At 48.7% G+C, this 27,545-nt stretch overlaps 1 protein-coding gene across 1 annotated transcript in view; it reads left to right on the top strand.

The window, feature by feature from the left end:
* LOC144740752 (uncharacterized) overlaps positions 1–25,614 on the top strand; it is a 44,160-nt gene extending 18,546 nt beyond the window's left edge. The window contains exons 2-7 of the mRNA XM_078623498.1: positions 3,774–4,062; positions 5,472–5,771; positions 12,667–12,711; positions 21,395–21,700; positions 23,023–23,328; positions 25,282–25,614. Of these exons, the coding sequence (XP_078479624.1) occupies positions 3,774–4,062; positions 5,472–5,771; positions 12,667–12,711; positions 21,395–21,700; positions 23,023–23,328; positions 25,282–25,367 (1,332 nt within the window). The 3' untranslated portion in view covers positions 25,368–25,614. The remainder of the gene's footprint in view (positions 1–3,773; positions 4,063–5,471; positions 5,772–12,666; positions 12,712–21,394; positions 21,701–23,022; positions 23,329–25,281) is intronic.
* Positions 25,615–27,545: the final 1,931 nt, after the last annotated feature.

Below are 27,545 nucleotides of genomic sequence, written 5' to 3'. Positions count from 1 at the left end.
CCCACAGAGACCCCCAGAGACCCACAGAGACCCACAGAGACCTCCAGAGACCCCCAGAGACCCACAGAGACCCCCAGAGACCCCCAGAGACCCACATAGACCCACATAGACCCACAGAGACCCACATAGACCCCAGAGACCCACATAGACCTCAGAGACCCACAGAGACCCACAGAGACCCCCAGAGACCCACATAGACCCCAGAGACCGACAGAGACCCACATAGACCCCAGAGACCCACAGAGACCCCCAGAGACCCCCAGAGACCCACATAGACCCACATAGACCCACAGAGACCCACATAGACCCCAGAGACCCACATAGACCTCAGAGACCCCCAGAGACCCCCAGAGACCCACGGAGACCCACAGAGACCCCCAGAGACCCACATAGACCCCCAGAGACCCCCAGAGACTCCCAGAGACCCACAGAGACCCACAGAGACCCACAGAGACCCCCAGAGACCCACAGAGACCCACAGAGACCCCCAGAGACCCCCAGAGACCCCCAGAGACCCACGGAGACCCACAGAGACCCCCAGAGACCCACATAGACCCCCAGAGACCCCCAGAGACTCCCAGAGACCCACAGAGACCCACAGAGACCCCCAGAGACCCACAGAGACCCACAGAGACCCACATAGACCCCCAGAGACCGACAGAGACCCACATAGACCCCAGAGACCCACAGAGACCCACAGAGACCCCAGAGACCCACAGAGACCCACAGAGACCCACAGAGACCCCCAGAGACCCCCAGAGACCCACGGAGACCCACAGAGACCCCCAGAGACCCACATAGACCCCCAGAGACCCCCAGAGACTCCCAGAGACCCACAGAGACCCACAGAGACGCACAGAGACCCCCAGAGACTCACAGAGACCCACAGAGACCCACATAGACCCCCATAGACCCCCAAAGACTCCCAGAGACCCACAGAGACTCACATAGACCCACAGAGACCCCCAGAGATCCACATAGACCCACAGAGACCCCCAGAGACCCACAGAGACCCACAGAGACCCACAGAGACCCACAGAGACACACATAGACCCCCAGAGACCCACAGAGACCCCCAGAGACCCACATAGACCCCCAGAGACCCACAGAGACCCCCAGAGACCCCCAGAGACCCCCAGAGACCCACGGAGACCCACAGAGACCCCCAGAGACCCACATAGACCCCCAGAGACCCCCAGAGACTCCCAGAGACCCACAGAGACCCACAGAGACCCCCAGAGACCCACAGAGACCCACAGAGACCCACATAGACCCCCAGAGACCGACAGAGACCCACATAGACCCCAGAGACCCACAGAGACCCACAGAGACCCCAGAGACCCACAGAGACCCACAGAGACCCACAGAGACCCACAGAGACCCCCAGAGACCCACGGAGACCCACAGAGACCCCCAGAGACCCACATAGACCCCCAGAGACCCCCAGAGACTCCCAGAGACCTACAGAGACCCACAGAGACCCACAGAGACCCCCAGAGACTCACAGAGACCCACAGAGACCCACATAGACCCCCATAGACCCCCAAAGACTCCCAGAGACCCACAGAGACTCACATAGACCCACAGAGACCCCCAGAGATCCACATAGACCCACAGAGACCCCCAGAGACCCACAGAGACCCACAGAGACCCACAGAGACACACATAGACCCCCAGAGACCCACAGAGACCCCCAGAGACCCACATAGACCCCCAGAGACCCACAGAGACCCCCAGAGACTCACAGAGACCCCCAGAGACCCACATAGACCCACAGAGACCCCCAGAGACCCCCAGAGACCCACAGCGACCCACAGAGACCCCCAGAGACCCCCAGAGACCCCCAGAGACCCCCAGAGACCCACAGCGACCCACAGAGACCCACAGAGACCCCCAGAGACCCCCAGAGACCCCCAGAGACCCACAGAGACCCCCAGAGACCCACAGCGACCCAAAGAGACCCACATAGACCTCCAGACACCCACAGAGACCCACAGCGACCCACAGAGACCCACAGAGACCCCCAGAGACCCCCAGAGACCCCCAGAGACCCACAGAGACCCCCAGAGACCCACAGCGACCCAAAGAGACCCACATAGACCTCCAGACACCCACAGAGACCCACAGAGACCCCCAGAGACCCCCAGAGACCCACAGAGACCCACAGAGACCCACAGAGACCCACAGAGACACACATAGACCCCCAGAGACCCACAGAGACCCCCAGAGACCCACATAGACCCCCAGAGACCCACAGAGACCCCCAGAGACTCACAGAGACCCCCAGAGACCCACATAGACCCACAGAGACCCCCAGAGACCCCCAGAGACCCACAGCGACCCACAGAGACCCCCAGAGACCCCCAGAGACCCCCAGAGACCCCCAGAGACCCACATAGACCCACAGCGACCCACAGAGACCCACAGAGACCCCCAGAGACCCCCAGAGACCCCCAGAGACCCACAGAGACCCCCAGAGACCCACAGCGACCCAAAGAGACCCACATAGACCTCCAGACACCCACAGAGACCCACAGAGACCCACAGCGACCCACAGAGACCCACAGAGACCCCCAGAGACCTCCAGAGACCCCCAGAGACCCACAGAGACCCCCAGAGACCCCCAGAGACCCACATAGACCCACATAGACCCACAGAGACCCACATAGACCCCAGAGACCCACATAGACCTCAGAGACCCACAGAGACCCACAGAGACCCCCAGAGACCCACATAGACCCCAGAGACCGACAGAGACCCACATAGACCCCAGAGACCCACAGAGACCCCCAGAGACCCCCAGAGACCCACATAGACCCACATAGACCCACAGAGACCCACATAGACCCCAGAGACCCACATAGACCTCAGAGACCCCCAGAGACCCCCAGAGACCCACGGAGACCCACAGAGACCCCCAGAGACCCACATAGACCCCCAGAGACCCCCAGAGACCCCCAGAGACCCACATAGACCCACATAGACCCACAGAGACCCACATAGACCCCAGAGACCCACGGAGACCCACAGAGACCCCCAGAGACCCACATAGACCCCCAGAGACCCCCAGAGACTCCCAGAGACCCACAGAGACCCACAGAGACCCACAGAGACCCCCAGAGACCCACAGAGACCCACAGAGACCCACATAGACCCCCAGAGACCCCCAAAGACTCCCAGAAACCCACAGAGACTCACATAGACCCCAGAGACCCACAGAGACCCACAGAGACCCACATAGACCCCCAGAGACCCACAGAGACCCACATAGACCCCTAGAGACCCCCAGAGACCCCCAGAGACCCACAGAGACCCACAGACACCCACAGAGACCCACAGAGACCCCTACAGAGACCCCTACGGAGACCCCGACAGAGACCCCCAGAGACCCACAGAGACCCACAGAGACACACATAGACCCCCAGAGACCCACATAGACCCCCAGAGACCCACAGAGACCCACAGAGACCCACATAGACCCCTAGAGACCCCCATAGACTCCCAGAGACCCACAGAGACCCACAGAGAGCCACAGAGACCCACAGAGACCCACATAGACCCCCAAAGACCCACAGAGACCTACAGAGACCCACATAGACCCCTAGAGACCCCCAGAGACCCCCAGAGACCCACAGAGACCCACATAGACCCCAGAGACCCCCAGAGACCCACAGAGACCCACAGAGACCCACAGATTGGCACGGTTGTGCTCCGTACTGTGTCAATCCCGGTTTCGCTAACTCCACGAGTGACCGCTCGTCTTGCCGTGACAGACCAAGAGCTATGGCAATCGGCAGCATCTGCTCAATGAGAAACGGCAGCAGCTCAGTGAAGACGTCGGACGGAACGCCGCGTGTCTCCTGGATGAGCTCGACAGCAGGGGCCTCATCTCGCGGGGAGACTACAGCGACGCTAAACTGATCGCGAGCGGTCAAGAATCCGTCGCCTCTCTGATCGAGGTCTTCCTCACCGCCGGCGAGATGGCGTGCCAGAAGTTCCTGGACACCCTTTACGCCGTGAGAGACAAGTACCAGCACATGGAGGGGTTTTTCAACGAGCTTGGTAAGAAGTTACGGGGAGGGAGAAACACGTATTTGATCCCCTGCTGATGTTGTACGTTTGCCCCCGCTGACGGAGAAATGATCAGTCTGTAATTGTAATGGTAGGTTTATTTGAACAGTGAGAATTCTAGATTTGAAGCTTTCGCGACTGCAAGGATTCATATTTTTAGGTTTTTTCGGTAAAGTCACGTAGGTAAAAAAATTTAAATTAATGAAAGTAAAAAAAAAAAAAAAAAAATTCTTTTATTTTACTTTCATTAATTTTAATGAATTTTAATTAAAGTAAAATAAAATAAAAATATTTTTTTCTTTTATTTTACTTTCATTAATTTACATTTTTTACCTACGTGACTTTACCGAAAAAACCTAAGAATGTGAACAGTGAGAGACAGAATATCAACATAAAAATCCAGCCTTGTGTAGAAGTTAAATTCCAAAAGACCAGCCCTTAAATGCAAGTTAAGGGGGGAGAGGGGGGAGGCGCTTACTCCCCTCCAAACACTCTCCTACCTCTCCCCTCCCATCTCACTCTACTCATCTCCACGCACTCACTTGATGCAGTCAATTTTAGCTGTGACGGTCCCACCTGATGACGGAGACTTGCGTTGCCTCCGAAACGTCGTGATTTATAATTTTATTTCTATGATTTTCATTTCTTTACCTACTTGACTTTACCGAAAAAGCCTAACAGTACAACTGATGACATTGTCCCAGAGGTCGCAAACGGGTTTTGATTCCTTACCCGTACCCGTACCCGGCCGCACCAGGTCGCAATCGGGTACCCGTACCCGTACCCGGCCGTACCCGTACCCTACCCGTACCCGGCCAGGTACGGGTAGGGTACGGGTATCGGGTACCTGATTGCGACCTCTGGGATGAAGCCATGTTGCAGGCGCGGGTGGGTTGATTCTAGGAACTTGAATTGTGAGAAGAGACAAGACGTTGGGAGATGAGTGACACAAGGTGACTCACCAGTAACTCACGGCCTACCCGTACCCGGCCGCACCAGGGTCGCAAACGGCTACCCGTACCCGGCCAGGTACGGGTAGCCGGGTAACGGGTAGGGTACGGGTATCGGGTACCCGGTTGCGACCTCTGCATAGTCCTATAACCGTGTTGTAATCTACATACTGCTTTCCTGCTTGTGGTTGTTGTTTGACTTACATCCCACTGGGATTTTTGCACACAGCGTTGGTGTACACGGTGTTTTTTCTGCAATATTTAGCTGTCTTTTCTTAGATTTTCTGTTTGCACTCAGTCACACATAGTCACTACAAGATGTTTTTTGTTCATGTTTTTGTTTTTTGTTTGTTGCGGTTGCACCCGATTCAAGAGCCGAGTGGCTCACAGGGCTATACCTAATACATGAACTTGAATGAACTTGAAAACTTGAAACTGCTGCTCCTACAGACCAGCTGTCCATCGTGGCCGTCGAGGGGACATCTCAGAGGCACATCCGGAAGAAGAAGCCTCGTCTCAAGGAGTGGATCAGCAAGGACCCAGACTCTCTGCTGGATAAGATGCTCCACAATAGGCTCATAACAACCATTGATTTTGAGAGAATCAAGAGAAAGCCTGGCGCTTTAGAGTGCGCAGGCTCGCTCCTTGATTTGGTTCTTGACGGCGGCGAAGAGAAGTGTGAACAACTTCTGTCCATCCTTAGAGGCATGCCAAATTACCCGCGGGTTGATCAGTGGCTACAACGCCTTGGTATGTATCGCTGTGTCCAAGTTCCTCTTGCTAACATTTTCACCCCACTCCGCACCCTTCCCAACCTTCAAGATGTGATCGATTATTGTGATTGACGGGTTGTGATTCAGTTCGTGAACATTTTTGTTGTTATTATCGCGGGTTAGATCATGTCCCTGTAGAGATGTTGACTACCTCGCCTGGTCTACAGGATGTCGTGGGTTAGATCATGTCCCTGTAGAGATGTTGACTACCTCGCCTGGTCTACAGGATGTCGTGGGTTAGATCTTGTCCCTGTAGAGATGTTGACTACCTCGCCTGGTCTACAGGATGTCGTGGGTTAGATCTTGTCCCTGTAGAGATGTTGACTACCTCGCCTGGTATACAGGATGTCGTGGGTTAGATCTTGTCCCTGTAGAGATGATGACTGCCTCGCCTGGTCTACAGGATGTCGTGGGTTAGATCTTGTCCCTGTAGAGATGTTAACTACCTCGCCTGGTCTACAGGATGTCGTGGGTTAGATCATGTCCCTGTAGAGATGTTAACTACCTCGCCTGGTCTACAGGATGTCGTGGGTTAGATCTTGTCCCTGTAGAGATGATGACTACCTCGCCTGGTCTACAGGATGTCGTGTGTTAGATCATGTCCCTGTAGAGATGTTGACTACCTCGCCTGGTCTACAGGATGTCGTGTGTTAGATCATGTCCCTGTAGAGATGTTAACTACCTCGCCTGGTCTACAGGATGTCGCGGGTTAGATTGTCCCTGTAGAGATGTTGACTACCTCGCCTGGTCTACAGGATGTCGTGGGTTAGATCATGTCCCTGTAGAGATGATGACTACCTCGCCTGGTCTACAGGATGTCGTGGGTTAGATCATGTCCCTGTAGAGATGTTAACTACCTCGCCTGGTCTACAGGATGTCGCGGGTTAGATCATGTCCCTGTGGAGATGTTGACTACCTCGCCTGGTCTACAGGATGTCGCGGGTTAGATCATGTCCCTGTAGAGATGTTGACTACCTCGCCTGGTCTACAGGATTTCGTGTGTTAGATCATGTCCCTGTAGAGATGATGACTACCTCGCCTGGTCTACAGGATGTCGTGGGTTAGATCATGTCCCTGTAGAGATGTTGACTACCTCGCCTGGTCTACAGGATGTCGTGGGTTAGATCATGTTCCTGTAGAGATGTTAACTACCTCGCCTGGTCTACAGGATGTCGTGGGTTAGATCATGTCCCTGTAGAGATGTTGACTACCTCGCCTGGTCTACAGGATGTCGTGGGTTAGATGATGTCCCTGTAGAGATGTTGACTACCTCGCCTGGTCTACAGGATGTCGTGGGTTAGATCATGTCCCTGTAGAGATGCAAGCCGAATCGATCATCGAGGTGAGAGTTCACGTGGATTTATTTTGCGTGATAAGAAGCGTTCACACTTACGTGGATTCTTTTCTCCGGTTCCTCCGGTTTTTTCCCCTGCACATTTAGAGTCAGCGTGCATTGAGATTGTTCCGATTATTTTTGCTGCGATGACCGTCCAATCGATGGGATCACTTTGTTGAGCTCCTATCACTTGGGGCCAGGTCGCTCCTGAAAAATTAGTGAAATATGTGGGCTTTGCCTGGTAGGTTTAGTGCATCGTTTAGTGTCATATACGCTGGTCCAACGCCATGTGAGACTAGGCTCTAAGGAAAGCTGTCTCGGGTGTGGACCAATCAACTTCAAGGACCATGTGAGACTAGGCTCTAAGGAAAGCTGTCTCGGGTGTGGACCAATCAACTTCAAGGACCATGTGAGACTAGGCTCTAAGGAAAGCTGTTTCGGGTGTGGACCAATCAACTTCAAGGACCATGTGAGACTAGGCTCTAAGGAAAGCTGTCTCGGGTGTGGACCAATCAACTTCAAGGACCATGTGAGACTAGGCTCTAAGGAAAGCTGTCTCGGGTGTGGGCCAATCAACTTCAAGGACCATGTGAGACTAGGCTCTAAGGAAAGCTGTCTCGGGTGTGGACCAATCAACTTCAAGGACCATGTGAGACTAGGCTCTAAGGAAAGCTGTCTCGGGTGTGGACCAATCAACTTCAAGGACCATGTGAGACTAGGCTCTAAGGAAAGCTGTCTCGGGTGTGGACCAATCAACTTGAAGGACCATCTGAGACTAGGCTCTAAGGAAAGCTGTCTCGGGTGTGGACCAATCAACTTGAAGGACCATCTGAGACTAGGCTCTAAGGAAAGCTGTCTCGGGTGTGGACCAATCAACTTCAAGGACCATGTGAGACTAGGCTCTAAGGAAATCTGTCTCGGGTGTGGACCAATCAACTTCAAGGACCATGTGAGACTAGGCTCTAAGGAAAGCTGTCTCGGGTGTGGACCAATCAACTTCAAGGACCATGTGAGACTAGGCTCTAAGGAAAGCTGTCTCGGGTGTGGACCAATCAACTTCAAGGACCATGTGAGACTAGGCTCTAAGGAAAGCTGTCTCGGGTGTGGACCAATCAACTTCAAGGACCATGTGAGACTAGGCTCTAAGGAAAGCTGTCTCGGGTGTGGACCAATCAACTTCAAGGACCATGTGAGACTAGGCTCTAAGGAAAGCTGTCTCGGGTGTGGACCAATCAACTTCAAGGACCATGTGAGACTGGGCTCTAAGGAAAGCTGTCTCGGGTGTGGGCCAATAAACTGCAAGGACAGTGCATACATTTTCAGAGTTGTGTTTTTTGTTTGCATTTCGACCGCAGGTATTGTGGTCAATGCAAGCATGACTCCTTGTAAAATATGTGTCAGTTTTGTTGCCAGATTAAAGGGTAAAAACAATTATCATATTTTGCTACTGGCAAAGGAGGTTCCAATGGTGTAAATGCTTAAACCCGAGCTCTCATACTCTGATGGTGCATTGTCTTTGAGTTGTGCACCTTTTGGCGTCATCTGGTCCAACACCATGTGAGACTAGGCTCTAAGGAAAGCTGTCTCGGGTGTGGACCAATCAACTTCAAGGACCATGTGAGACTGGGCTCTAAGGAAAGCTGTCTCGGGTGTGGACCAATCAACTTCAAGGACCATGTGAGACTGGGCTCTAAGGAAAGCTGTCTCGGGTGTGGACCAATCAACTTCAAGGACCATGTGAGACTGGGCTCTAAGGAAAGCTGTCTCGGGTGTGGACCAATCAACTTGAAGGACCATCTGAGACTAGGCTCTAAGGAAAGCTGTCTCGGGTGTGGACCAATCAACTTGAAGGACCATCTGAGACTAGGCTCTAAGGAAAGCTGTCTCGGGTGTGGACCAATCAACTTCAAGGACCATGTGAGACTAGGCTCTAAGGAAAGCTGTCTCGGGTGTGGACCAATCAACTTCAAGGACCATGTGAGACTAGGCTCTAAGGAAAGCTGTTTCGGGTGTGGACCAATCAACTTCAAGGACCATGTGAGACTAGGCTCTAAGGAAAGCTGTCTCGGGTGTGGACCAATCAACTTCAAGGACCATGTGAGACTAGGCTCTAAGGAAAGCTGTCTCGGGTGTGGGCCAATCAACTTCAAGGACCATGTGAGACTAGGCTCTAAGGAAAGCTGTCTCGGGTGTGGACCAATCAACTTCAAGGACCATGTGAGACTAGGCTCTAAGGAAAGCTGTCTCGGGTGTGGACCAATCAACTTCAAGGACCATGTGAGACTAGGCTCTAAGGAAAGCTGTCTCGGGTGTGGACCAATCAACTTGAAGGACCATCTGAGACTAGGCTCTAAGGAAAGCTGTCTCGGGTGTGGACCAATCAACTTGAAGGACCATCTGAGACTAGGCTCTAAGGAAAGCTGTCTCGGGTGTGGACCAATCAACTTCAAGGACCATGTGAGACTAGGCTCTAAGGAAATCTGTCTCGGGTGTGGACCAATCAACTTCAAGGACCATGTGAGACTAGGCTCTAAGGAAAGCTGTCTCGGGTGTGGACCAATCAACTTCAAGGACCATGTGAGACTAGGCTCTAAGGAAAGCTGTCTCGGGTGTGGACCAATCAACTTCAAGGACCATGTGAGACTAGGCTCTAAGGAAAGCTGTCTCGGGTGTGGACCAATCAACTTCAAGGACCATGTGAGACTAGGCTCTAAGGAAAGCTGTCTCGGGTGTGGACCAATCAACTTCAAGGACCATGTGAGACTAGGCTCTAAGGAAAGCTGTCTCGGGTGTGGACCAATCAACTTCAAGGACCATGTGAGACTGGGCTCTAAGGAAAGCTGTCTCGGGTGTGGGCCAATAAACTGCAAGGACAGTGCATACATTTTCAGAGTTGTGTTTTTTGTTTGCATTTCGACCGCAGGTATTGTGGTCAATGCAAGCATGACTCCTTGTAAAATATGTGTCAGTTTTGTTGCCAGATTAAAGGGTAAAAACAATTATCATATTTTGCTACTGGCAAAGGAGGTTCCAATGGTGTAAATGCTTAAACCCGAGCTCTCATACTCTGATGGTGCATTGTCTTTGAGTTGTGCACCTTTTGGCGTCATCTGGTCCAACACCATGTGAGACTAGGCTCTAAGGAAAGCTGTCTCGGGTGTGGACCAATCAACTTCAAGGACCATGTGAGACTAGGCTCTAAGGAAAGCTGTCTCGGGTGTGGACCAATCAACTTCAAGGACCATGTGAGACTAGGCTCTAAGGAAAGCTGTCTCGGGTGTGGACCAATCAACTTCAAGGACCATGTGAGACTAGGCTCTAAGGAAAGCTGTCTCGGGTGTGGACCAATCAACTTCAAGGACCATGTGAGACTAGGCTCTAAGGAAAGCTGTCTCGGGTGTGGACCAATCAACTTCAAGGACCATGTGAGACTGGGCTCTAAGGAAAGCTGTCTCGGGTGTGGACCAATCAACTTCAAGGACCATGTGAGACTAGGCTCTAAGGAAAGCTGTCTCGGGTGTGGACCAATCAACTTCAAGGACCATGTGAGACTGGGCTCTAAGGAAAGCTGTCTCGGGTGTGGGCCAATCAACTTCAATGACCATGTGAGACTAGGCTCTAAGGAAAGCTGTCTCGGGTGTGGGCCAATCAACTTCAAGGACCATGTGAGACTAGGCTCTAAGGAAAGCTGTCTCGGGTGTGGGCCAATCAACTTCAAGGACCATGTGAGACTAGGCTCTAAGGAAAGCTGTCTCGGGTGTGGACCAATCAACTTCAAGGACCATGTGAGACTGGGCTCTAAGGAAAGCTGTCTCGGGTGTGGACCAATCAACTTCAAGGACCATGTGAGACTAGGCTCTAAGGAAAGCTGTCTCGGGTGTGGACCAATCAACTTCAAGGACCATGTGAGACTAGGCTCTAAGGAAAGCTGTCTCGGGTGTGGACCAATCAACTTCAAGGACCATGTGAGACTGGGCTCTAAGGAAAGCTGTCTCGGGTGTGGACCAATCAACTTCAAGGACCATGTGAGACTAGGCTCTAAGGAAAGCTGTCTCGGGTGTGGACCAATCAACTTCAAGGACCATGTGAGACTAGGCTCTAAGGAAAGCTGTCTCGGGTGTGGGCCAATCAACTGCAAGGACCATGTGAGACTAGGCTCTAAGGAAAGCTGTCTCGGGTGTGGACCAATCAACTTCAAGGACCATGTGAGACTAGGCTCTAAGGAAAGCTGTCTCGGGTGTGGACCAATCAACTTCAAGGACCATGTGAGACTGGGCTCTAAGGAAAGCTGTCTCGGGTGTGGACCAATCAACTTCAAGGACCATGTGAGACTGGGCTCTAAGGAAAGCTGTCTCGGGTGTGGACCAATCAACTTCAAGGACCATGTGAGACTGGGCTCTAAGGAAAACTGTCTCGGGTGTGGACCAATCAACTTCAAGGACCATGTGAGACTAGGCTCTAAGGAAAGCTGTCTCGGGTGTGGGCCAATCAACTTCAAGGACCATGTGAGACTGGGCTCTAAGGAAAGCTGTCTCGGGTGTGGGCCAATCATCTTCAAGGACCATGTGAGACTGGGCTCTAAGGAAAGCTGTCTCGGGTGTGGACCAATCAACTTCAAGGACCATGTGAGACTGGGCTCTAAGGAAAGCTGTCTCGGGTGTGGGCCAATCAACTTCAAGGACAGTGCATACATTTTCAGAGTTGTGTTTTATGTTTGCATTTCGACCGCAGGTATTGTGGTCAATGCAAGCATGACTCCTTGTAAAATATGTGTCAGTTTTGTTGCCAGATTAAAGGGTAAAAACAATTATCATATTTTGCTACTGGCAAAGGAGGTTCCAATGGTGTAAATGCTTAAACCCGAGCTCTCATACTCTGATGGTGCATTGTCTTTGAGTTGTGCACCTTTTGGCGTCATCTGGTCCAACACCATGTGAGACTAGGCTCTAAGGAAAGCTGTCTCGGGTGTGGACCAATCAACTTCAAGGACCATGTGAGACTAGGCTCTAAGGAAAGCTGTCTCGGGTGTGGACCAATCAACTTCAAGGACCATGTGAGACTAGGCTCTAAGGAAAGCTGTCTCGGGTGTGGACCAATCAACTTCAAGGACCATGTGAGACTAGGCTCTAAGGAAAGCTGTCTCGGGTGTGGACCAATCAGATGACGCCATGTGAGACTAGGCTCTAAGAAAAGCTGCCTCGGGTGTGGACCAATCAACTTCAAGGACAGTGCATACATTATCAGAGTTGTGTTTATTATTTTCATTCTGACCGCAGGTATTGTGGTCAATGCAAACATGACTCCTTGTAAAAAAAAGTGTCAGTTTTGTTGCCACATAAAAGGGTAAAAAACCTATTATCATTTACGCTCAAACTTCAGTTTATGTTATAAATATGTCCTCACCGCAAGTAACGATGTCATTTGCTCATTTAATCAACTGCACTGGAATATTTTGCGCGATGCGTGAGATTTCTGATGGCGGCCATTTTGTTTTGATCTAATGTTTAACATGTCATTTCAATTATTGATTCAACAGATGCGAAGTTGAATTGTGATGAGGATTCCATCATTTCCAGCCAAGGTAAGGAGTCTTCTGGGCTATAATAACATAGAGGGGAAACCATATTATCATAATTGAATACTGGCAAAGGAGGCCACACGAGCTGAGAAGAAAATGTGGGCGTTACTTTTCTACCGCAGTGAGGCACAATTACACTGGTCAACACACTTTTCTGGCATAAGTTATTCCAACGGTTTCAAGGTAATTTTGTGGGGTGCTGATTCCAAATCTGGCATCAGTTTTTGTCTACCGCATCGGGTTTTTGAGATATCAAATGTTGCATTTTCAATAAAAACTGCGGAAGAAAAATATGAAATAAATGTGGACATCTACTGAAAATGATGATATTATAAGCACACTATCCTAAAAACACAGCACCGTATTTTAATACTAAAGCAGTCACTGACTCGCAACAACTTGCAATCATAAGTGACAGAGTTAATTTCGGGTAAAATTAATGAAAATGGGGTATGCCGATAGCATACAAATGAGATGTGATGGAGCAAATCTGAGATCAGATTTGGAATCGGCACCCTGAAATTAGTCTAGAACAGCTGCAAAAGTCGAGGCCAGAAAAACATGTTTTTTGTTTGTTGACCAGTGTGATCGTCGTCAATTATTCAGCTCGTTCATTGAAGTAAAACTCGACTGATAATTGTTTTTTTTACCCTTTTATCTGGCAACAAAACTGACACCTTTTTTACGAGGAGTCATGTTTGCATAGACCGCAATACCTGCAGTCATAATGCAAAAAAAACATAACTTTGATAATGTTTGTGCACAGTCCTTGAAGTTGATTGCCAAAAGGCGTCATCTGGTCCAACACCATGTGAGACTAGGCTCTAAGGAAAGCTGTCTCGGGTGTGGACCAATCAACTTCAAGGACCATGTGAGACTAGGCTCTAAGGAAAGCTGTCTCGGGTGTGGACCAATCAACTTCAAGGACCATGTGAGACTAGGCTCTAAGGAAAGCTGTCTCGGGTGTGGACCAATCAACTTCAAGGACCATGTGAGACTAGGCTCTAAGGAAAGCTGTCTCGGGTGTGGACCAATCAACTTCAAGGACCATGTGAGACTAGGCTCTAAGGAAAGCTGTCTCGGGTGTGGACCAATCAACTACAAGGACCATGTGAGACTGGGCTCTAAGGAAAGCTGCCTCGGGTGTGGACCAATCAACTTCAAGGACCATGTGAGACTGGGCTCTAAGGAAAGCTGTCTCGGGTGTGGACCAATCAACTTCAAGGACCATGTGAGACTAGGCTCTAAGGAAAGCTGTCTCGGGTGTGGACCAATCAACTTCAAGGACCATGTGAGACTGGGCTCTAAGGAAAGCTGTCTCGGGTGTGGGCCAATCAACTTCAAGGACATTGCATACATTTTCAGAGTTGTGTTTTATGTTTGCATTTCGACCGCAGGTATTGTGGTCAATGCAAGCATGACTCCTTGTAAAATATGTGTCAGTTTTGTTGCCAGATTAAAGGGTAAAAACAATTATCATATTTTGCTACTGGCAAAGGAGGTTCCAATGGTGTAAATTCTTACCCCGAGCTCTCATACTCTGATGGTGGATTGTCTTTGAGTTGTGCACCTTTTGGCGTCATCTGGTCCAACACCATGTGAGACTAGGCTCGAAGGAAAGCTGTCTCGGGTGTGGACCAATCAACTTTAAGGACCATGTGAGACGAGGCTCTAAGGAAAGCTGTCTCGGGTGTGGACCAATCAACTTCAAGGACCATGTGAGACTAGGCTCTAAGGAAAGCTGTCTCGGGTGTGGACCAATCAACTTCAAGGACCATGTGAGACTAGGCTCTAAGGAAAGCTGTCTCGGGTGTGGACCAATCAACTTCAAAGACCGTGTGAGACTAGGCTCTAAGGAAAGCTGTCTCGGGTGTGGGCCAATCAACTTCAAGGACAGTGCATACATTATCAGAGTTGTGTTTTTTTGTTTGCATTCCGACCGCAGGTATTGTGGTCAATGCAAGCATGACTCCTTGTAAAATATGTGTCAGTTTTGTTGCCAGATTAAAGGGTAAAAACAATTATCATATTTTGCTACTGGCAAAGGAGGTTCCAATGGTGTAAATGCTTAAACCCGAGCTCTCATACTCTGATGGTGCATTGTCTTTGAGTTGTGCACCTTTTGGCGTCATCTGGTCCAACACCATGTGAGACTAGGCTCGAAGGAAAGCTGTCTCGGGTGTGGACCAATCAACTTTAAGGACCATGTGAGACGAGGCTCTAAGGAAAGCTGTCTCGGGTGTGGACCAATCAACTTCAAGGACCATGTGAGACTAGGCTCTAAGGAAAGCTGTCTCGGGTGTGGACCAATCAACTTCAAGGACCATGTGAGACTAGGCTCTAAGGAAAGCTGTCTCGGGTGTGGACCAATCAACTTCAAGGACCATGTGAGACTAGGCTCTAAGGAAAGCTGTCTCGGGTGTGGACCAATCAACTTCAAGGACCATGCGAGACTAGGCTCTAAGGAAAGCTGTCTCGGGTGTGGACCAATCAACTTGAAGGACCATGTGAGACTAGGCTCTAAGGAAAGCTGTCTCGGGTGTGGACCAATCAACTTCAAGGATCATGTGAGACTAGGCTCTAAGGAAAGCTGTCTCGGGTGTGGACCAATCAACTTCAAGGACAGTGCATATATTATCAGAGTTGTGTTGTTTGTTTGTATTACGACTGCAGGTATTGTGGTCTATGCAAACATGACTCCTTGTAAAAAAAAAGGTGTCAGTTTTGTTGCCAGATAGAAGGGTAAAAAAAAAACTATTATCAGATTTTGCTACTGGCAAATGAGGTTCCAATGGTGGTACTTTACACCACTATCTTGTTTGTGTTGTTGTGTTTGTTGTTGTAGCGTTCTTACCCCGTGCCCCTAATGGATATCTATGACAAAATAGCTTTAGAGCTAATCGGATTTCTCCAGTATAAATACTGATTCTGATATTTTGATTCAGCGGTGGGCATTTGGACGTAATGGCCGCACACGGCTGGTGCACGGTATAAAAATATAAGAAGCATTTTGTTCGCAATAATTATTCGTTTTAATAGTAGGTTTTTACCCTTTTAACTGGTACAAAACTGACACCTTTATTCAAGGCATCATGTTTGCAATGACCACAACACAAGTAGTCAATAAAGCAAAAAATGCTTTTTTGACTACTTGTGTTGTGGTCATTGCAAACATGATGCCTTGAATAAAGGTGTCAGTTTTGTACCAGTTAAAAGGGTAAAAACCTACTATCATATTTTGCCACTGGTAAAAGAGATCTCATAGTGTAAATGTTTACCCCGAGCTCTCAATACTCTGATATTGCACTGTGTTTGAGTTGTACGCCTTCTGGTGTCATCTGGCCCAACACCAATGGAGACTAGGCTCTAAAGAAAGCCGTCTCGGGTGTGGGCCAATCAACTTCAAGGACAGTGCATATTATCATCTTTATCAGAGTTGCTTCTTTTTGTTTGCTTTTTTGACTACTTGTGTTGTGGTCATTGCAAACATGATGCCTTGAATAAAGGTGTCAGTTTTGTACCAGTTAAAAGGGTAAAAACCTACTATTATATTTTGCCACTGGTAAAAGAGATCTCATAGTGTAAATTATTCGTTTTCCCCACGATTCGTAACCCCGATCAGAAAGTCTCTTGCGGGGTGCATTAAAATCAGTTTTGACGAATGTTATGAGCGGCTGAACACGAAGCTTCACATTCTGTTGCCCTAGAGCAGCACCCCAGCCTGGTGACGAACAGCTGCTCCCTGTTCTATGATAGGCGAGATTTGACTCGCGGCCATAGACTTGATCGGATGCTTCCTCGATTCAACAGGACCCAAATCATCGGTCAATATTAACCCTTTTCTTTTTAAATCCTTTATATTAAGTTCGCTTGCTTGCTTAGGACCGTGCAAATCTTTCGGTCGTTTTTTTAACCCACTTCTCGTGATCCAATCGAGCTGACATTTTGCACACAGACTCGTTGTGCGTGACGATTGATGTTCGTGAAAAAAATTCCAAAATTTTACACTTTTTAGGACCAAAATATTATATTTAATGACCAATTGCTTAATGGTGGCAGGCAATCATCTGACCCATAGGTGGCAGCCATCTCAAGCCAGAGGACGAGAGGACTCTAGCCGCCACGCATATAAAGGATTTATAGTGAAACACTTTGTTTTTTACGGGTTTACTTGTTAGCGAGTCTCAGTAGACTGAATAAACCTTCGAATCGCGTCAAACTTGGTGACATGGTCAATTAAAGACGGATAAACAGATTTGAAGATTAAAATTTTGATTATTTTAAAAAAAAAACTGTTTTATGATGACCACTGGGTTATGCTGCACCGGTGTATCGCCCAATACGTCCATTTGTTGGCCGAGTGAGAAAGCTAAATTTCGATTGAAAGCTTCTTTCGTGACTGCAGGGATTCATCTTCTTGGTTCTTTCGGTAAAGTCACGTAGAAGGGAAGTAATAAAGTAATAAAAAGAAAACATGATAAAATAATTCTCACGACGTTTCGGCCACAACGCAAGCAGCCGTCCTCAGGTGAAAACCAGGTCTGTCGGGGAGACAGCGTCTGAATGAAACAGCACACGAGCTTGGAGCATCTATATAATTGCATATCAAGAGGAATTTAGCATATTTATGGGAAATGCAGGAATGTGATTAGTACTACTTATGCCCGTGCATTATGCAGGATTAGCAGCATCAAAGGGAGGGGTAGCATTAATAAAGGGAAGGAGTGTTAATAGTATGTAGCTGCAGAGTGAGAAGGCTCTTTGTGGCTCGTGACGGAACTGAGCTCTCAATTTGGCCACCCAATTTGCCTCTTGTAAGTCATTGGCTTTTGTACGCAAACAATTCTTCTCGATCCGCCTCTGACCACTGATGTGTGTTTCAGAGCCGTAACAATGCAGTTCTTTAGAAACTTGTGGTGTGGCATCATGCGTAAGGCTGAGCGATGTTTGCACACGCATTTACGTGTTGCTAGAATAGCCCACAGCCCCTGCACAAATCGAACTCGTGGGGCATCTTCACAATGCAGTGCAATGCTCAGCATTACAAAATGCAGCAGATGCATAATTTCCATGCAATGTTGTACCAAGGACTCTGCAAGTTATCGACATTTACGTTCGAATTTCAGATGATGTTATAAATATGTCCTCACCGCAAGTAACGATGTCATTTGCTCATTTAATCAACTGCACTGGAATATTTTGCGCGATGCGTGACATTTCTGATGGCGGCCATTTTGTTTTGATCTAATATTTAACATGTCATTTCAATTATTGATTCAGCAGATTGGAAGTTGAATTGTGATGATGATTCGGTGATTTCCAGCCAAGGTAAGGAGTCTTCTGGGCATGGTGACACATCATAATCTGCGTGTTGCGCAGGAAACTTGCAGGCAGTCCTCGACTTATGAACGCCGGACTTACGAACACTCGTACTTACGAACGAGCTTCTATGCAATATATAAAATAGCATCGACTTGAAACGCGAACTCGCAATTGCAAACTGAACTGTGGAACTGTTTTGCTCAAAGGAGCGATCTTCCGAGCCGTGTAATGAGTCGTCCTCGCGCTGGGAGTTAGTGTTTGTGTGTGTGTGTGCATGCACGCGTGGGTGTGCAGGTGAAAATGTGAGTGTGTGGGGAGCAATAGTGCAACTGTGGGGGCCGATGTCCGCCCTACCTCCCTCGCTGGGCAGGTGGGGTGCAACGTTCGCCCCCTCCACTCCCTCCTCACCTAGAGAGCTGGAGACCACAGACTGACGAGTTATAGAGGACAACGTCATCTGCAAAAATTAACCCGTAAAAACTAAGTTTTTCACTAGAAATCCTTTATCTGCGTGGCGGCTAGAGTCATCTCGTCCTCTGGCTTGAGATGGCTGCCACCTATGGGTCAGATGATTGTCTGCCACCATTAAGCAATTGGTAATTCAATATAATTTTTTTGTCCTAAAAAGTGTACAATTTTGCAAAAAGAAATTTTCACGAACATTAATCGTCACGCACAACGAGTCTGTGTGCAAAATGTCAGCTCGACTGGATCACGGAAAGTGGGTTAAAAAACGACCGAAAGATTTGCACGGTCCTAAGCAAGCAAGCAAGCGAGCGAGCGAGCGAACTTAATATAAAGGATTTAAAAACAAGGACGGACGACGCTGCTGTCGGCGATGACGTAAGTGTTGGGTTGACATAATCAGCTGATTATGGAAATGCAGCTGCTTCTTTCGTGCGGCTGACGATGTACATGGCAAAGTAACGACGGCAATTCCCCCATTCACGTGTTGAAGCGACCAGCTAACCGCATCGGGAGACGATGGAGTAGTATAGCCGCGATGTCTCCTTCTTTGTATTTGTGGATCGGGCATTGCTGCATTGTTGCATGTTGTGTACGGTCTGTCCTGGATGACCACAGGCGCACACTGCCGGAGAGTTTTTGTTTTTATTTTCCATTCGTGCATCGTCAGGTATCCGCATCTACTGCCATGGTTTGTGCAGAGCATGCGGTTTAGGGTGGACTATGAGCTTTGTGGAAGATCAAACTCCAGGTGATCTGCTGTCAAACGATGTAAAAGGGTTTTCCCCTTTCTGGCTATAAAGATGTAATGACACGCTGGAGACGGCTTGTAGAATCGGTCCTTTTAGTTCTCTTTCTTTGCAGTTCACAAACACTCCCCGTTGCTGGCAGGCAACGGGGAGCGGGCAGTCAGTCACCAGAGACCCACCACCACGTGGCACCCGGAGCCCCACTCGCGCGTGGCCTCTCCCTCTCTTAGTTCCGTATCTGACCCCGTGTCTCTCCTCTCTCCCCTTATTTAATGCCTGGGTCACGTGGTACCCTCCAGCCAATCCTCACTAGCCTGCGCCGAATGTTCCAGATCACCCCTCAACTCCGGGGACCACGCCCCCGACTTGTCTTCCCATTGGCTGAGGCCAAGACCACCGAAACCAATCGCCTAGCTGACATCCCGTGATCACGCCGGGGCCATGCTCCCAAGCTCTTCCCCCATTGGCTGTTTTTCAGTTTGGCGTTTTAACGTAAAGCGGGACCGGCCAAGCCGATCACCACGTGAGTCTGACATAGGCTCTTATTACAAAGATGTTAAAACGCCAAACTGAAAACTTTGCAAACTCTGCTGTTCGCCTTTTGGCGTCCTCTGGTCTAACACTGTTTGAGACGAGGCTCTAAAGAAAGCTGTCTCTGGTGTGGAACAATCCGTTTCAATGGCAATGCACATACTGCGAGAGCATGGTTTTTTGCATGTTCACTCACAAGTATATGTGGTTAATGCAGATGTAGTGGTGGTGTTGACGTGCGCCGACTGTGACAGTGATGGATCACGTGGCGGCACGGGTGCGGGGTTAGGCACGCGATGTGGGCATGGTATGGACGCGCGCGCCGGGAGTGAGGGATGACGGGCGGCGCGGCGTGGGTGTTGAGGCACGCTGACACGAGATGGGGAAAAGAGGATCGTAGCCAGCGCCGGGTGATTGGTCGAAGGGGAGGGGAGTCGAGACGGTGGGACCCAGGGTCGAGACGGACACCTCAGCTGGGTGTGTGCCGAGAGGCTACGGGGCGTTAGTCGCCCGTGTAGCTAAGTGGGCGTTAGTCGCCCGGGTAGCTAAGTGGCGTTAGTCGCCCGAGTAGCTAAGTGGGCGTTAGTCGCCCGAGTAGATAGTCAAGTAGCTAAGTGGGCGTTAGTCGCCCGAGTAGATAGTCGAGTAGCTAAGTGGGCGTTAGTCGCCCGAGTAGATAGTCGAGTAGCTAAGTGGGCGTTAGTCGCCCGGGTAGATAGTCGAATAGCTAAGTGGGCGTTAGTCGCCCGAGTAGATAGTCGAGTAGCTAAGTGGGCGTTAGTCGCCCGAGTAGATAGTCAAGTAGCTAAGTGGGCGTTAGTCGCCCGAGTAGATAGTCGAGTAGCTAAGTGGGCGTTAGTCGCCCGAGTAGATAGTCGAGTAGCTAAGTGGGCGTTAGTCGCCCGGGTAGATAGTCGAGTAGCTAAGTGGGCGTTAGTCGCCCGGGTAGCTAAGTGGCGTTAGTCGCCCGTGTAGCTAAGTGGGTGTTGGTTAGCTAAGTGGGCGTTAGTCGCCGGGTAGCTAAGTGGCGTTAGTCGCCCGAGTAGCTAAGTGGGTGTTGGTCACCCGTGTAAATACAGTTGGTTCAATAAAAGAGTGTGCTACCCGTGAAGTCGTCTCCCGCCGAGTTACTACATTACACAGACATGATTCATTGCAAAAGGTTTCAGTTTGGTGTTTTAATATCTTAACACAGCTGTTTTATTGCCAGAAAGGGGAAACCCCTATTATCATAACTGTATACTGGCAACAGAGGCATCATGAGGTGAGACGTAAATTTGGGCGTCACTTTGCTACCGCCACAGAGACGATCTCCCTCTCTGTGCCTGTGTTACTCTCTCTCTCTCTGTGTATCTTGGTGATATCTGTCTGCTTATATGTCCGTCTATAGTTTTCTGGTTAGATTTTTGTTGCTATTTCATTTGTACCCGATGACGACGATTGCTTGTGTTGCGATCGAAACGTCGTAGTGTGCTAGTATTTAATTTATTATTGTATCTTTACACCGTCACTTTACCCAAAGAACCAAAGAGTCATTCCTGCAGTCGCGAAAGCTCCAAATTTAAGTTGTTGTTGTTGTTGTTGACCAGTGTAAACTCCGTTGTCCACGTTCTTGACAGATGAAAGCAACAAGATCGTGGTTGTTCCAGGGAACGCTCTGCACGTGATCCGTGGAAAGAAACCCGAGCTGAAGCGTTGGCTCGGCAGGAACCCCGCGTACGTTCTGGATGAGCTGAACACAAAGACGTTCGTCTCAAAGGAGGTCCTCTACGAAGCCAAGAAGAATCCCCAACAGTTGGAGGGCGTGTGTTTGCTGCTCGACTACTTCATTGACGGAGGCGAGCGAAAGTGTCAGAAGCTTCTGGAAACGCTCCAAGACCTCAAGGAAAAATACCCAGAAATCAAACACTGGCTTCACCGCCTTGGTACGTGTGCTAAGAATAACAATATTAGCAGTGTCTGAAATTCAAGATACAGCTGGGACAATAAGTTAACGCTGATTGATGGATGAAACATCGTAATTGACTAAGGGCTCTTTTGATGATTGCAATTGGTCCCACATCTTGCTCTGTTTTTGTCTGGCACTCTACCACTCATTGTGAGCGTCTCTCCTCTGCCCCACTATTGTTGCTTCAATGCAAGTGCCTCCGAATGTCCAGTAGCGTCCTTCAGAAGCCTCTTTCCCAGAGGCCGATCTTGACACCCACACGTACCAGTCACTGGCGAGTCCAATTAGCTCCAAATCCTCTTGTATCACCACATCAGATTATCTAACCCATTCCGTGCCCCCCCCCCCCCGCCCCCCATTAAGCCCCCTCTATTTGATCAATCAGCAGCAGGTTTGGCATGCAGTGGCTGGGTATGAGATCTACATTATCCAGCCAATGTAACCTTGCCCTGCAGGAGGAGCTCACTGATGATGGGGACCGTGTCCAGATCTTTCGACGATTTGGGAGTTCCTCAATATCTAATCCAGTCTGGTTAAACCCAGGATGTTAAAATAGTCAGGCCTATCCTGAATGTTTCCTACTCAGCACATATCTTTCTTGAAGGGGTGTCCATCTTTTTCAAGCATAGAGAAAAGAGAGGCTAACCGGCTGAGCTGAGCCAGAGCTTCATATGGAGTGATAGGGCAGATAACTTCTGTACAGCGTCAAGCAGTCAATGCAAATAAAATGCTGCTCAACTAATCTGAAGTAAGACCTCCATTGCCAAACTGCAGATGTTCATGGCCACATTGCTCAAGGTATGGGACTTGTTTTCCATAACCAGACAATAATTCCCACACCTGCATCTGTAACTATTTAACTCTGGTAGTGGAAATCCACCCATGGTCCTTTCAAACCCAACGTTTTGTAGTCAGCAAAGGGATGGTAAATGTGTATGATTGATGCTTTCCACATTGGCTTGAAGGAGTTTATTCCTTAGCTCTGTCTGTCCATGAATTTAATTGACTGCAACAGGGCGCCACAATGAATCTCATAATGAAAATCAAATATATAGCAAATGATTATCAAGTATGTGATGTAATTATAAGCTTGCTTTAGAAAATGTTGTCGAAAACCTGATGTAAAAATTGGCAAAATGGCTATTTGTTGATGTGCAAAAAATATTGTCGGTTACCCGATGACTTCCGATTCTGTTAAACTGCTGAAGACAAAAAGCATCTCGCTCAACTACCGCATAATCCTCGTGCGTGCACGCCTGGTTTGTTTTACGAACCCGTTGCCTCACGATCACACCGCAGAGGACGAGGCACAGATTGTGGTTGTGGAGGAGGACATCGAAGAGCAGATCTCTCGCAACCGCGACAACCTCATCCAGTGGATCTCCAAAGACCCAACATTCCTCCTGGACGAGATGGACAGCAAGTGGTACATCGAACGGCGCGTCTACACCCAAGTCAGAGACAAGAAGGAAGGCTTCGAGTGTGCCAGCTTCCTGCTTGACCACTTCGTGTCCGGAGGACAGGACTACCAGAAGCTGCTTGTGGCGCTGAGGGCCGTCCAGAGACACTATGACCCCAAGCTACGTACCTGGCTGGATAAGCTAAGTGAGATTTATTTTTTTACTTTTATTAATTTAAATTTTTTACCTACGTGACTTTACCGAAAAATCCTAAGAATATGAATCCTTCCAGTCACAAAAGCTTCAAATCTAGAAGCTAAGTGAGCTCGGCACAATGTATTGTGTTTGGAGGTCGTAGTTCTGAGGTTGAGCAGCCTACCTAGTTAATGCTGTAGGTGTCGTCATTGTTGCTACCCGATGCACCTTTAATAACCCTTTCCCGTTCCAATGAGGTACGTGTACGTATGTGTACGTCATCAGTTTTTCTTCTGATTCAATTCCGTTCTCAAATGGAACTGGGAACAAAACAAAAATTCAAGTAACTTTAATTCTAGATGTGAAGCTTTCGTGACTGCAAGGATTCATACTCTTAGGGCTTTTTCGTGGGTAAGAATATATAATAATAAAATAAATAAAAAATATTATTTTTAATAAATTTCTAATAAAAAAAATAATACAAAAATAACACGATAAAAACATCAAAATAATACTAGATTTCTATTATAAAAATAAAAAATAAATATTTATCAATAATAGAAATAAGAATAGATTTCTATTATAAAAATAAATTATAAAAATAAGTTGTACAAATAATATAAATAATAATAGATTACTATTATCAAAATAACTATAAAAATAAATATTAAAAAATAGAAATAATCATAGATTTCTATTATAAAAATAAATAATAAAAATGAATAATAAAAAATAATATACATAATCGATTTCTATTATAAAAAATAATTAATAAAAACTAGATAAATAATCATAAATTTACTTTGATTATTTATTTTTATTACTTATTTTTCACCCACGTGACTTAGAGTATCAAGTAACTTTATGGGTACTCAGCCTCCCACACCGCCATGCGGCAGAGCGTGTGTGGCACAGTTTTGGTGCACCGGCGGTCGTGGAGTGGCGGCGGTCGTGTTGCTACAGTTCTCTGCGGTGAGTACCGATGGCGTCGTAGAAACAAAATGGCGCCGATGCCACGCCTCTCTAAACAAAATGGACGCCAAGCTGCTTGCAGACGTCTCGGAACTTGAAGGGGTGAACGACATTAACAATCGCAGAGCGGTTGTGGCGTGACCCAGTGTTCGTGCAAACCGAAGCCGTGTTCATTTCGACCGATGTATCAAGAGGTCCTTGCAGTGACGCTACTAATGTTGTCCATCTTCTTGGTTCTTTCGGTAAAGTCGTCACGTAGAAGGGAAGTAATAAAATAATGAAAATAAAACGTCATAAAATACAATTCTCACGACGTTGCGGCGACAACGCAAGCAGCCGTCCTCAGGTGAAGAAAAAAGCAGCCGTCCTCAGGTAAAGAACATTTCTTCACCTGAGGACGGCTGCTTGCGTTGTGGCCGCAACGTCGTGAGAATTGTATTATTTTATTATGTTTTATTCTTATTATTTTATTACTTCCCTTCTACGTGGTGACTTTACCGAAAGAACCAAGAAGATGAATCCCTGCAGTCACGAAAGCTTTAAATCGATACTGTTGTACAGATTGTGTTGCCAAGGTAATGATGATAATAAGAATAATGCAATTAACCACACGCACAAGATTTTATGGACGTAAATAACTGCAACTCTGAGGCACGGAGCCAGGCTCGGCGTACCTTGAGAGTTGGTGGCCCAGAAGTTTATTTTAAAATGTAACCACGTAGTGGTAGAGGCTTTCGCGATCAACATTTGTCATAGTAACGTTCTTTTGGGTGGGTGGGGGGGGGGTTAAATGGCGTAAATGTGTCATAAAACTCAACGTTCACATCGCTCAGACTACGAAGTCGTGGGCCCCATATGTCCCACTGCCTGTTGGCTCACCCTTCCCTGCCCCACGTGATTTTTGATGAGGTGTGTTTTCACGCGTGAAGTTGCAACGGCTAATACAGATTGTGACATTTTCACTGTTTCCAAGGTGTGCGTGTTGCTACAGAATGTCCGGGTGCAACCAGTTCTCCAACTGTCCGTGGCAAGTCAAGCGTGGATATTAAACACACTTCACATCAGCTGCAAGTGTAATGTAGGAACTTGGCGGGAGACGACCTTACGGGTAGCACACTCTTTTATTAACACAAACTTAGATTACACGGGTGGCTAACTGCAGCCTTAACCCACGGGGTTCCCCCGGCTACACCCACACGGGCTCTTACGCCCCGTAGCCTCTCGGAACCCACCCGGCTGGGGTGTCCGTCTCGACTCTGGGTCCCACAGCCTCGTCCCACATGGACGTCAGACCACGGGTCCCACAGTCTCGCCTCCGAGCCGCACAGGGTCCCGGCCCTTACAAGGACAGCGGGACTAGGGGTCTCAGGGCCCTACCTCTTCAACTCCGTCTTCGATCTTCGACCGGTTATCAACTCCCCTAGTGCTCCCACGCGTCCCCCTTTATAGTCCTTCATGCGGACGTCGCTGAGAGCACCCACCCCAGTTGACCAATCACTGCGCGCTGCCCACGATCCTATTTCCCACCTTGTGTCAGCGCGGACAACCACGCACCCCGCGCCGCCCCGTGATCTCTCACTGTCGGCGCGCGTCAACACCACCACTACATATAGATTCGCCCCCCCCACGACCACCAGAGGACGACTATGGAATTTCCACCACAGTCTCAGGTCTGTACCTCAATGCTAATTTGAGCAGGAACTTACCTTTGACTTGACTTGCTATAACATAACTCTTTGGGTCTTTCGGTAAAGTCACGTAGAGAGAAAATAAATTAAATCATGGAGTACGACGTTTCGATTGCAACACAAGCAAGCGTCATCAACATAGACACGTGTGTCTATGTTGTGTGTCTGTGTTGTGTGTCTATGTTGTGTGTTTGTGTTGTGTGTCTCTCTCTGTGTCTCTGTGGGTCTCTCTTTGTGTGTCTATGTTGTGTGTCTGTGTTGTGTGTCTCTCTCTGTGTGTCTCTGTGTTGTCTCTCTCTGCTTGTGTGTCTCCGTGTTGTCTCTCTCTCTACTTGTGTGTCTGTCTGTGTGTCTATGTTGTGTGTCTCTCTCTGTGTGTCTCTGTGTTGTCTCTCTCTGCTTGTGTGTCTCCGTGTCTGTGTTTTGTCTCTAAAATTGAGTTCTACCTGATGACGGCTGCTTGCGTTGCAATCGAAACATCGTTATTCTATTATCTAATTTATTTTCGTTCTACGCGACTTCACCGACAGAACCAAAGAGTAATTCCTGCAGTCACGAAAGCTTCAAATCCAGTTTGCTACAACAGCAGTGGCACAAGTCTGCTGCCGCTGTGTTGATCGCGAAATGTTTTGCCTCTCACCCCGTTTCCTTGTGACCTTCTCTGATTCAGGGTCGTCAAAGATCCAGACGGCTCGAGGTGGAAGCCAGTCAAGCCACTCAAGTGTGGATTGCCCCGTCACTGTTGAGTTTTCATAACTGAAATAATATCAGCAATGGTGGCTACACGATTAAGTGCCCCTCAACTTTCATCATAGCCAGCCATACTCCATCAAACTGCTGGATGAAGGCCTCCTCGCGTAGTCGACATCGCTCATGGTCCATGTAGCTTCTGATCTCACAGCTCCACCTCTCTGAGGTGGACATCACCTTCTCCGTATTTCCTGATTTTCGATGCCAATGCGATCTTGAAATTACTCCAACATTGGTATTGGGAGCCACTGAAGGGATTGGAATCTTTAGGGTGATGTAGTCTCTTGTACGGGTGCGGAGTTTGGCGAGATGTTAACTGCCTTGCCTGGTGTGCAGGAGGTCGTGGGTTCGATCCTGACCCTGATGCCTGCTGCTGTATATTTGGAGTTGGTGGTGACTCTCTCCCAGTGGTGGTTGCGCGGATTTCTCTCCCTCTGCGGATCTATGGGTCTCTCTGAATTTGGGTTTCTCGTCGCTGCGATCAAACGAAGATGGCAGCGACGATGGCAACGAGACGACAGCTACGTGGAGACGGTCCAATTCCCAACCCAATCTCGGCCCCCTTTTATGCTAACAGCGTGACCGGGCTCTGCCCTGACCGCACCTCCTTTCTCGAACCCGCTAGCAGGTACTAGGGGCTCCCAAATGTGCTTTCCGTGACCCTTGCCCCAATTCCTCCGCCCTGCCGACACACACACACCGTGTATATGCTCACCGGCGTGTGCACTGTTTGTACGCTGCAGTTGCCGTGAATGGTCACCAGCCGGCGCTATTACACTACGTACGTTTGAGCTTCTTTCGCATTGTTTAGCCTTTT

The sequence above is a fragment of the Lampetra planeri genome, unplaced genomic scaffold, assembly GCF_965212315.1.
Source record: "Lampetra planeri unplaced genomic scaffold, kcLamPlan1.2.h2 scaffold_282, whole genome shotgun sequence".
Classification (NCBI taxonomy): domain Eukaryota; kingdom Metazoa; phylum Chordata; class Hyperoartia; order Petromyzontiformes; family Petromyzontidae; genus Lampetra; species Lampetra planeri.
Note: the sequence above shows the minus strand (reverse complement) of the source record. Positions and strands in the feature narration are given on the sequence as shown.